This window comes from Balaenoptera physalus (genome assembly GCF_965194825.1).
Source record: "Balaenoptera physalus genome assembly, chromosome: 7".
Classification (NCBI taxonomy): Eukaryota; Metazoa; Chordata; class Mammalia; order Artiodactyla; family Balaenopteridae; genus Balaenoptera; species Balaenoptera physalus.
The window spans coordinates 111,346,853-111,359,442 of NC_138886.1; the positions used below are offsets into that span (position 1 = coordinate 111,346,853).

The following is a 12,590-nucleotide window of genomic DNA, read 5'->3' on the forward strand; positions in this document are numbered from 1 at the left end:
TTGTTGTGTTGTCATCACGTGTCCGGGGCGGGTCCTGACGTCATTGCCAGGGGAGGGACTGCGCAGGCGCAGAAAAGGGGGCGGGGGACTCGGCTTGTTGTGTTGCTGCCCAAGAACCAGAGACGGTCTTGCTGCGGTCGCAGCTCTTCCAGCCGCCCGACGATGTCGTCTCACTTAGTAGAGCAGCCGCCGCCCCCGCACAACAACAACAACAACAGTGAGGAAGGTGAACAGTCTCTGCCCCCACCAGCCGGCCTCAACAGTGAGTGCTGGGCCGGCGGGCTCGGTAAAGGGGATGGGGGAGGAGGAGCTGCTCGGGCCGCTGCCGCCAGCTCCGCGCGGGGAGCGGGAGGAGAAGGCAGCCCATTGGTCAAGGCCGAGGATGTGCGGATGACTGACAGCTCCCGTCACCTGTCAGGAGGAGTTGCTCCTGTCTTCCTCCAGACCTGGCTCAGCTCCCTCCTGGGGTCTTGGGTGGGGGGCTGCTTGGGTTCGCCGTTGGGAAGGGTAGTTGGGTGGGAAGACGAGGGGGTCGAGCGGATCCCACCTGTGGTGGGCCCCTGAGCGGAGCCAATCGGGGCGTGGAGGGGCGGGCCTTGAGGCGCGGGGAGGGAGGGTGGGCGGAGCGGGCCGCCAAGTGGACGTGGGCAGGGATGGGGACGTGCGGCGGGGACGCCAGGGGATGGACGCGGGCGGCGGACCGAGAGGAGGGGGCGGGCGAGGGACGGGCGGGAGGTCAAGTGTGCGGCAGGCCTTGGGCCAAGCCCGGCTGACCCCACCTCACTGGGTCGGCCTTCCCCCAGGGCTCAAAATGTGAGCCCTCTTGTTGCGTTCCTTTGTTAGCACAAGCTGGCCAGAATTATTTGGTAATTTAGTGGTTACTTGTATCACGTGACGGGGGGGGCGGTGAGGAGGCTATACTACTTTTTTTTAAAGATGTTTCAGAGTTGCTCAAGTAATTTTTTTTTTTTTTTTTTTAAACATTGGGGTTGTGTGTCCTGTAAACCTGCTTACGAACAGCTTCTTGAACCATCCAAGATTGCACAGATCACGGAGTCTGGGGCAATGAATTTTCAGAAACGGGATTAAAAATACATTGGTACATTGGGGCGGTTGAAAGTTAATGGCAGTATCGAATTACGACCAACTACGGTTGCTTTTGCTAACATTCTGGTGTTTAGACATCTTGTTCTAAGGTGATTCCCTGTTGCCTTTAAAGCTCGCTGGAAGTCTTGGAAAGGTTCTTGCCTTAACCTTCCTGTAATTTACCTTTTGAAAGAGGTGGTTGGGACAGTTAGCGTATGGCCAGATGAAGTCGTTTAAAAATCAGTTGGATGCTTAAATGACATTTAAAGGCACTGCAAGGTCTTTCATCAGAGGGAGGTGTTCCAGCGTGGCCTAACAATTATTTTAGGGAAGAGAGTTCCTGTCCTCAGAAGATGTTTTCATTGCTTATTTTTCTTGCTCCATCTTTTGATTAGGTGATTCTTTAAATGTTGACTTATTAAAACTTTTAAGTGTCTTAATGTTGTAGAATGTAAGATTTAGGTATTATTTCCCACAGTAAATTAAGATTAATGTCTGTGTGTTTTAATGTTCTTTGCTTCACATATTAATGTGCATTTTTAAATTAATTACCTATTTTTAGAACCATGTGATTTTAGAACGGGAAGAAACTTTAGCGATAACTGTCCACTTTTATTTACTGGTAGAGAAACAGGTCTATTTAGAATGGATAAAATACAAGGTCCTACTGTATATAGTACAGGGAACTATATCCAATCTCCTGGGATAAACCATAATGGAAAAGATACAGAAAAAAAGAATGGGTATATGTGTATAACTGAGTCACTTTGCTCTATAGCAGGAATTAGCACAACACTGTAAATTAACTCTACTTCAATAGAAAAAAGAAAAAACAAACAGGTATAGAGTAAAGTGTGTTGTCCAAGTTCACGGCAGGCTAGGTCCTAGAGCTGAGGTTTTACTTTCACCCGATCTAGTGTTGCTTTCAGGACACTTCTTTTCCTTGGCCCACAATCCCCTGATTATGTGTGTTTCTTATTCTCTCAGTGTTATGCCACCTAATGTATAGAGGTGACCTGCCTTTTGATCTCTTTTTAATGTACTGTTTCTTAATTGTACTCCAGTTTTCCTGTGATACTTAACAAGTTAGCTGTTTGGTTAGTACGTGTACCCGACTTCACAGAAAGCAAAGGAATTTTTCTTTTCCTTTGACCATGTAACAGAAAAATGGGGTTGAGCTCTGTGTGATGGTTTTCCTCTGTGTCCTGACAGACCTCTGAGGTCTTTGATGTCCTTGGCAATCAGGTACTGCTACGTTTGTATTAGCTCTTACAGAAGTGCAAGAATGCTCAGCCTGTGTGTGATATCAAAATGTTGCTTTGGGAAATCTGCTAGATAGAAAGTATTTTATTTGAGCTAGGGTGAGCTGCTTTTAAATGTTACTGAAAAGCTTTCAGGTAAGTGCCATGTTTCATTACGCTCCTCTCGCCTTTTGCTCTTTTTTAGCTCATTATACAGCACTGGACTGAACAAAACAAGAAGCCTTATTGATTCCTTCAAGTGATTTTTGGGCACTGAGCAAAACAACTTATTCAGGCATCTAATACTATCCAAATTGCTGATAAGTTGAAGTTGTTTGTTGCGTAAAGTTGCACAACTCTGAAAAACAGGAGATGAACTCATTGTACAGATTATCTCTGGCTTGGGATTTTATCTTTAGTTCAGGGGTCAAAGTTTTAATAGAAAATTATTGAAATATTTGGAATAATGAAACCTTTCTTTGATTTTTTTTTTTTTTAAGTTTATCCTTGTATGGGAACTGTTCGCTTTCATTACAAATTAGTGGACAAATATCTGAACTACCTACAAAGTTAAAAGGATATTTTCCAGTTGATAGTTTTATTCTAGAGAAAACTATCAAGTTACTTAAGAATATTGGACATTTATGTCTTAAAATTCAGTAGGTAATATGAGGAAAATTATGGTAGTAATAAAATTCTTGTTATTGTTTCACGTAGGAAGTGCAGCCTTTTTTTTTCTTTTTTTTTTTTTTTTTAGTACAGCCTTTTTTATCTTTTTAAATATCTACAGCTATGATGTACTTTCTTCCTCAGTATGGCAAGAAGACTTTTAAGGCTGACACGTGAAACTCCAATGCCTTATAATACTGGTTTTTTTAGAAAAATGTTAGTGAATGTTCTTAGTCTGGATTCCAGCATCAGGTACTTGAAATAAAGTACATGTTTTGAGGAAAGAAAATAAGACATAATGAAATGTGTTAGCCCCGGTTAGGATGAGTTACACATGGAATTGAAAAGTTGGGAAAAGAATGAGAAATACTCTTTTTCCTTTTCTCCCTTCCCCCATTCCCTCACTGTCCTTGCAAGAGGATTGAACTGGTGATTATAAAATTATAGAGAGTAAACACAGCATACAGTCATGAATGCAATCAATTATTGGACCAACCTTCACGAAGAACTGTATTACAGGATGTAGAAGCGTGCATCTCTGAATCCTCTTAGCAGTTCTCAGACTTAAACTAGAAAATAGCTCCTGTAGTGTGTATATGTACCACCTGGCGTAAGAGAACCATTGTTAGTTTGTAAGTAGTCTTTTAATATAGTAGAGCCTCCAGTTTTTAATTTTAAAGCTTAATTATTAGGAAGGGAATTCACTCTGAGATTTGTTTTCTTCATTGTATTGCTTGGACAGCACAGTCCTCACGTCTTGTTTCCTTTCTAAGTAAAAAGGGACTTTGTGAGGATTGGTAGTGTTAGAACGTCAAGAAATTCTGAGGCTATAAATCAGGAATGAACTAGGAGATGAGAAAAAGGTATGTGTAGTTCAACTATTGAGAAAGATAAGTTTGATTTTTTCCACTTTACGCAAAAGATAAAGCTAGTATGTAAACATTTTTTTTTCAGATCTAAAGTTTTTTTTAAAATTCTTTATTAGAGTATAATTGCTTTAAGTATGTAAACATTTAATGGATATCTATGTCCTGACTTTCTCTGCAGAACTGATTATTTCCATAGATGATATTACTGGAACAGAATTAAGAGTCAAAGGAAATCTACCATTTTAAGGCTTTTAATGGGTATTGCCAGATTACCCAGCAGAATGTTCATGGAAGTCCTGGTTGTAATAACAGAATATTAGAAACAGTCATTTGGGTGATGATTAACCATTGCCATTTGGATAATAGTTAAAGCATGGTATATCTTTATGATGGGATGCAGTGCAGTTCCAAAGAATAAAGTAAGGCAATATATATTGACATTGAAAGACATCAACAAGTTGTTAGGTAAGAAACACTATTTACAGAAAAATATATATAGTACAATTGCATTGTTTTTATTTGTAATAACAAAAGCAAAACACAAAAAACAAAAGTATTCTCTGGAAGTCTACATATGAAACTGTTAAAAGTAGTTTTCTTTAAGAGTAGGAATGAGAGGTTGGGAGGAGAGGTATCAATTTTTTTCCTTCATGTACTGATGTTTACATTTTCAAGGAATGCATTAATTTTGTAGTAAGAAATGTTTTTAAAAGATACTGAGTATAATTATAATAGTAACTAACACAGCACTTGTTACGTACTCGGAACTTTTCGTTGTGTTTTATTCCTGTCGTCCTCCCAACAACCCTATGAGGTAGATGTGGTGTTTGTTTCCTTTTTTTCCACTATGTGCAGGCAACCATTCGGTGTGTGTTTTTTTTTAATTGAGGTGTAAGTGACATATAACATTATATTAGTTTCAGGTGTACAAAATAATGATTTTATTTATTTATTCATTCATTTTGAAATGACCACCGGAGTAAGTCTAGTTAACATTCATCACCACACAGTTACGAAAAATTTTTTTTCTTATGATGAGAACTTTTAAGATCTACTCTCTTTTCTTTCAAATACACAATACAGTTATTAACTATAGTCACCATGTTGTACATTACATCCCCAGGACTTATTTCTCTCCTGACTGGAAGTTTGTACCTTTTGATCACCTTCAGGTAGACTCAGTTATTATCCCTATTTTACAGATGAGAAAACTGGAACAGAGAGGTTACTGGAACCCAGAGAGGTTAAATGACCTGTCTAGGCTGTGACGGTTTGATGTGATAGAAGGGGAGTCTGGGACAACTGGACGTGATAGAAGGTAGAAGGAGAGTCTGGCTTCAGTCTGTGCTCTGAGCCACTATGCTAATACATGCCCGATAGGTATTGTCTGCCTTGAGTAGAGATGCCTGCAGTTACGTTACAGGGTGTTAAGGCAATTACAGGTCCTTTTCACTAAGCTTTTCTGGGTGAGTCTCCTCAAGTTCCTACATTATGATTACTTACATATATTTAATGTAGAAGGTAGAATTTAGATATGGGTTTGGAAGTCCTTCAAAAAAGCAAGGTTTTGAAAACCTGATATTGTTAACAGCCGTTTTTCTCTCTGATCAGCTGCTTCAAGTGAACGTTAGTTGTATTTTAGAGAAGACTGGCTTCCACGGAGACCCATCTAGAACTCCTGGTTCCTTAGTCCTGCTTCTGCCAGAGCACCTCCAGCCTTTTATTTTTTTCACATTGGGCTTCTGTACAAGAACTGGTCCCACTGGTGTAGAATAAATTAGACAGTCCTAGAAAGAGTGGGAGTAGGAAAAAACCAGTTTGTTCATCATATACCTCTCTCTCTGTCGCTCTTTTCAGTTAAAGTATTTTGTAGAGCTCTAAATTTAGGGATGCTCGTGGTATATTTCTTATGCATTCCAGAGGCACTCCACAAGTATTTAGGTAAATGACCTTCAGTGTTAGATCTATCTTACTAGCTTTGCTAGTTGAATTTCTTCCTCCATTTTGAGTACTGCCTAGTCTGTGTCCATTTTTGTGTGTGGACAGAATGAGACCATGGAGATGTCATGGAGTTGTGTTGTTTGGCAGTGCAGTCCCAGAGAATCGGGGGTGATGATGGGACTCTGACAGCCACTGGGGCCGCCTTGGAGGGGAAGGAGGGAAAGGATGACTTCACTTCCATGGAGCAAACGCTGTTCTGAGTACATTACAAATATCAGCTCTTGTAACTAGTGTATTGATGAGCATCTCCTGTTTACTAGGCACTTTACCTGTGTTGCTCTATTTAATCCTCACAGCAACCCTGGGGGGAAGGTACTGTGTAATCATCTCTGTTTTACAAATGAGGAAACTGAAGCTCGGAAAGTCATAGTAAGTGGGAGAGTCAGATTTCCAACCAGGGCTACCTTTGAGCTTTTCTTGTAGACGGGTGATGTTGAGTTCACTTCTGGGTCTAGATTAGCGGTCATCTCATTTAGAGTGCATTTTAGGCTTTGAGCCTGTTATTCTGATTTACGGATGGAAGACTGTTCTGCCACAGAGCTCTCTCTAACACTTCTGCTTGGAGTTTAGAGAAATGGCTCCAACAACCTGCTTGGTTATGTTTTCTAAAACAAAATTTGTTGTAAGGAATGGAAATCAGAAAAAAAAATACACCATTCTCTTTGTTATGAAGTTGGTTTATTGGCTCCTGTTGTCAATGCTTATTAGAATTAAAGGACCTTCATGTAGTCAGCAAACTCATGGAGCCAGTATTTTCAAGACCAGTCCAAATTACCAGGGCCCCATCCTTTCCTGTGGCTCCACCCTCTTTGACTGTTTGCCTGAGGCAACGTCAGTGTTGCCCGTAGCAGATGCCTGGTTTTCTGCCCCAAACCAACAAGGCTTCATGAAAACCCTAGAAAGTGGGAACTTGTGGGAGAGAAGAGAGAAAAGACAAGCTTGCAAGGTATGTTTAGTGCATAGAGAAAGGAGAAGTAGAAAGAGTGAGGCATAAAGGAAGGGAAGAAGCTAATGTGTGGGAGAGGGATAAAGCTTTTTTTAAGGGTTTTTAAGCATTCTCGCCTGATTTAGTTAAGAGCCAGCTGCATTCATTTTATGCTCCAGACTTGCACACATATTGAAATGTTGATGATTGGATTTAAGTTCCCTCTCCAGGAACATCTCAATTGTTTGTGCTAATTAAGGCACAGTTGTTAACATACTTAGATGACCTTTATGAAGTTTCTAAATACAGGTGGAGAGGATACAATTAAACAGCTGAGGTAGATGGAGAGGCTACAACTAAATAGCTGAGGTAGACTGTGGAAAAAATATATATGTAATTAAAATATTAAACGTAAGTACCCTGTCTGGTAATAAAGTAGCTGTTTATTTTTTGAAAAGCAACCTAAAATTTTTCAGTAAAGTATTTATTGTATGCAAATTAAGTTTTAACCAGAGAGAAAACTGGCTGAAAGACACATCTTCTGAGATACTCATTTTAGAGGTCCAGCTTCTTCTAAATCAGTTGATTGCACGAGCTCTTTCAGGAACAGAACTATATAGATTTTCAGACTTTTATTGCTCCTTGTTTATTTTCTTCAGAACACTTTGGCATTTGGTTTGAGGCGAGCCAGAATTCTTATCTGAATTCACCATATTCACATGCTGTGTGCACACGAGGGACTCCTGTTCTGCGGTGGTTAACTGCAGTTATCTGACTTGTCCAACAGGTTCCTGGGTGGAGCTCCCCATGAATAGCAGCAATGGCAATGATAATGGCAATGGGAAAAATGGGGGGCTAGAACACGTACCCTCCTCATCCTCTATCCACAATGGAGACATGGAGAAGATTCTTCTGGATGCACAGCATGAATCCGGACAGAGCAGTTCAAGAGGCAGTTCTCACTGTGACAGGTACGTGAGATCCACGTTTTGGTGGAATTCTGGAAATGGATGGGTTGCGAGGTTACTTCCCACTAGAAAAAATAAATTGCTTACATCTTCATTTGACAAAATTTACAACTCCCGATTTCTTACAGCATGTGTATTTAAATCAGATAGCCAATTGACAAGGACATGAGTGCCCACTTTTTCCTCAGATTAAATCAGTTTCCTTAGTCAGATTGTGTCGTTTTCAGATGTTTACTAGTTTAAAAGTCAGCGGTATAGATGTTTACTTACAGAATTAATCTTTCTCCCATTTTCCTTTGTCCTTTCACAGCTCTTTTTCTGCCTCAAATACAGTTACCTCTGTAATCTCTGTCCTCCCTTCTAGATTGTGAGGCTTTAAAAGGCAGGGATCCTGTTTCATCTCCTCTGTACCCTTGACAGTCATGATGCTGGTATATAGTAGACATTCAGGAAATGTTTGAGTCGCAGGAACTACAAGTTGATTCAGCTTGTTGTATAGCCGTATTTGCACAGTGGAAGCACCAACCAAGATCTGTAAAGATAGTTAATTTTGAAGGTGGCCATTGTGTTTCCTTAGAGCTCAGAGGAAGTTTTGTTTCAGACCTCGTTTTTCTATATTTGGCTTGGGGAGACATTCTTCAATTAAGGACTGCATATGGTGAAAGAGTTAAGAATACAGACACGTATGAGGAGAGTGAAACTGAGTTGTTAGTTTATTTTTCAGTACAAGCTTCTCTTTTTTCCAGAGGGACTAGGTATTAAATGACATAGTGGTATATTGAACATTCTTAGACCAGCGACAGCCATAGTATTAGCATTCTGGGGTACTGGATGATCTTCTGGCTAATTAAGAGTTCACTGTTATTGGCCATGTAGAAAATGCAGATACACAGGAAAATAGATTAAGGGGACATCTAAAAATGTAAAACAGTGATTATCTCTAGGGGATGGAATGATGGCCATTTGTCTTCTTCCAAATTTTTATACTTGGTAAAAATAGTGTGTGTGGTACATATTATTTCTTATCAGAAAAAGTAGAAAAGGAGAATCAAGAGTTAAATCATGTTCGAAGCGCCTGCATGACTTACGATCCACTGATGTTACCAAGGCCGCAGAGGACTGGTCTGACGGCTCTCTGGCACACCCACCTCCCTGTCACATCACTCACGTGTCCCTGTGCTTCTGAAGAGCCGGGATGGCTCTTGTCATGAGCAGAAGCAGAGCAGATGCTCTTCTCTGAGCAGCTTGCCACCAATTCTGGGAGCTGCGACATTAGTCTGTTTTTGAGAAGCACGTTTATATTATGTTGCATTTATGTTGTGAGACTCACGGATGGGTTTCTGAAGTTTTCTGCTGCTTATGGGCTTGTTGATAAGCCTTTTATTATCTGTTCAAGTACTGGTGAGTCCCTTACCTGCTGTTCACTTGGTGCTGTCATTGAGCGGAGATAAGATCACCTGCCCGCCCTTCTGGTCATCTTATGTCATGTGTGGTTGCAGTTATACTTGTGATCGAACACGAATTCATCTTCCCGTGATCATGTTTCAGTTAGGTTTCTGAACATGTGAATCAAGATGTGGCAGATGCACTTGGACACTTTCCTGTTCTCTGCTTACACATCTTCAGGCTCTGGGTTGCTGGTCACGTCTCAGGGGAGGCCTAGAACTCTAGCTCAGTAATGCTCTCCTGGGATATCTAACACTTGAACATTTAAGAATGTCTTCACAGTTCATGTCATCTGAATCGCCAACATCTCTGGATTTGAGGTTGTTAAGCAGTGCTTGTTGTAGGCGGAAGTGTTTTAGGATTGTTGGCTATTCGTCCCCAAGCAAATTTATGTATATTTTCATACATATTTAAAAATTTAAAAATTATTCTGTCAGTATATTTTTGTCACTGTGGTGGTTGTTAGAAGAGACCCCCTATGTGTTTTGCTTTGTGCTCCAGCCTATTGTAGGAGTTTCCAACCTACACACTATATTCCCCCAGGGAGCTTTTAAAAATACCAGTGCACAGACCCCGTCCCTAGAGAATCTCGTTCTGTTGTCGAGACATGAGAAAATTTTAAAAGCTCCCCAGCTGATCCTAACATGAGCCAGGATAATAATGCATCCCAAATGGATCAGTCTACCAGTGAAATGTTGAGTATTTGTCTAAGTGGGCTTGGTGCCAGTGGTAAGAAGAGTGTAAAGTAGAGCTGTGCTTCTCTTGGATTTTTGACTTGGTCATTCTGCTGCCTTGACCTGGTCATGGCTCTGTAAGGCTGGTCCTTAACTTGATCTCTGGCTGTGAATCCAACAGTGTTATGAGCATAATAACAGTACACTGAGGACAACAAGAGTCCCTCGTTCTACTTGGTTCCTGTGCTATAGCCTGAGATTTCTCATTCAAGACAAAAATTTTCTAAATACAGTAATATGGTGGTTTGGTATGGAACCAGGTTTTCACTTTTCCTTCCCCCATTTAAGAATCTCCTACGTCAGTTATAATAGTCAAAGACTGGTGATCTTACTTACTTTCCAGTCAATCTCACCAGCATCTCTATATATTACCATTGTACACATGCTTTTGACAGCGTTGATAGTTAGTATCTATTCCTTTGAGCAAGTTAAGCCTGGAGCATCCTTCATGCCCACTTGAGTTTACATTTGGAGACGTGGGGTGTGTAGTGAAAGATCTGGTGACTCGCTGTGGTTACACAAGGAATCATTGATAAAGCTAAGAATAGCACTTAGCACATTGTATTCATCTCTTGTATCAAGTACAGCTTGTGACCATGTATCTTTGTCTAAAAATTTATCTGTAAATTTTTATAGTTCTGGGAAAATATCTTGTACTTGTTAAAGGTTATCACTTGCTGTAAGTTTATATAATTCACTCTGAAATATCTCAAAGTCAGTATTTCAAAAATAAGTAAAATAGTGGTTCTCAAACTGTTTGGTCTCAGTACTCCTTTACACTCGTAATAACTATTGGGGACCCCAAAGATCTTTTGTTTTTGTGGGTTATATATTTTGATATTTACTGTATGAGAAATTAAAACTGAGAACATTAAAAAAATATGTATTCATTCAACAATAAGCCTATTACATGTTAACATAAGTAACTTTTTTAAACAAAGATTACCTGTTTTCCATAACCAAAAAAATCAGTAAGAATAGTGGCATTGTCTTACATTTATGCAAATCTCTTTAATATCTGGCTTAATAGAAAACAGCTGGATTCTCACCTGCTTTTACATTCTTTCTGTTGTGCTATTACACATAATTTAGCCTTTGGAAATTTTCACTCTACACGCATGGCAAAATGAGAATGAAAAAGGCAAATAAATCCTGATAGTATTATGAAAACAATTTTAACCTCAAAGACCCTTCGAAAGAGTCGTTAAGAGCTGCTTTCACACTTTGAGAATAGCTGCTGAATTGTTTAACAATGAAAGAACTTTGAGAAAAAGAACCCCAAACTAGAGTTTCTGAATTTGAAGATCATTTTACATTTATTGGAAAAAGAGTAAAAATAAGAAAATGTGACAGTCTTGTATCTTTAGGTAGTATTTCCGTTGCAGATTTATCATTGCAAAGGAATTTATCACCACTGAAAAATTCTAGAACATTTGGGAGTAAGGGTGCTCAATTTCATTCTTTCTTGCATGGGGTTATGGTATACTTTCTGATTTGCTGCTTTTTCAAAGCCATGCCACTATAACTTTTAATTTTCTAATTTCCAGTAGAGGCTAATTTATTTGACAAAATGAGAATTAAAACTAATGGCTATAAATGTGTCTTTCTCTTCTAGCCCTTCCCCACAAGAAGATGGGCAGATCATGTTTGATGTGGAAATGCACACCAGCAGGGACCATAGCTCTCAGGTGTGTGTGTATGTTTATTTTTCTGATTTGCATTAGATAATTAGGAAAACTGCAAATCTCTAAGTCTGTTTTGCTGAAATATAGTAAAGAATATGAAGACTTTAAAAAATAGTTTGAACAGTGGAATATTCCTCAGCCATAAAAAAGAACGAAATAATGTCATTTGTAGCAACGTAGATGGACCTAGACATTGTCATACTGAGTGAGGTAAGTCAGAGAAGGACAAATATCATATGATATTGTTTATTTGTGGAATCTAAAAAAATGGTATAAATGAACTTATTTACAAAACAGAAATAGAGTCACAGATGTAGAAAACAAACTTATGGTTACCAGGGGGGGAAGGGAGGGAGGGATAAATTGGGAGATTGGGATTGACATATACACACGACTATATATAAAATAGATAACTAATAAGGACCTACTGTAGAGCACAGGGAACTCTACTCAGTACTCTACAATGACCTATATGGGAAAAGAATCTAAAAAAGAGTGGATACATGTTTATGTATAACTGATTCATTTTGCTGTACACCTGAAACTAACACAACATTCACAACATTTTAAATCAACTATACTCCAATAAAAATTTTAGAAAAATACTTTGAAGCCATTTTAAGTTATTCAGTTTCTGATGTTGGAATTTTTGCTGCTGTGGTCGTCATGCTCCTTTACAACTAAGAATTTGGGGTCCTAAAAGAATTGGGAAATTCTTGTCTATAATGTGTCATTCCAATATTCCAGGCTAGTTTCTTGAGTTTATAAATAGAAAACTGAGGCACATGTCTTATTTAAGCTCACAGAATAAATGAAACGGAAGGTTGTTGTAGAACCAGGTGTGAAAACTTTTTTGCGTCTGAAATCAAATCAAGCTAGAGACAAAATTCACCTAAATTATGCAGGATTCCTTAAGGTAAAGAAGTTAAATATAATTTCGCTAGGAGTTGACATTGTTGGAAATAT

General features: G+C 39.3%; 1 protein-coding gene and 1 long non-coding RNA gene across 5 annotated transcripts in view; one reads left to right on the top strand and one right to left on the bottom strand.

Annotated features, from left to right (window-relative positions):
• Positions 1-12,590, bottom strand: part of LOC309664125 — a 764,383-nt gene that overhangs the window by 117,844 nt on the left and 633,949 nt on the right. The gene's annotated exons all lie outside the window — the stretch shown is intronic.
• The window catches only part of BNIP3L (BCL2 interacting protein 3 like), a 28,772-nt gene continuing 16,239 nt past the window's right edge, over positions 58-12,590 (top strand). For 2 of the 4 annotated variants that reach the window (XR_014265561.1, XM_082469054.1), the window contains exons 1-3: positions 58-262; positions 7,579-7,762; positions 11,555-11,627. Coding sequence is in view for 3 of the 4 variants with exons in the window: in XM_082469054.1 (XP_082325180.1) it covers positions 163-262; positions 7,579-7,762; positions 11,555-11,627 (357 nt within the window). In the remaining variant the exon portion in view is untranslated. The remainder of the gene's footprint in view (positions 263-7,578; positions 7,763-11,554; positions 11,628-12,590) is intronic. The other 2 variants (XM_082469053.1, XM_082469055.1) reach the window with 2 other exon arrangements.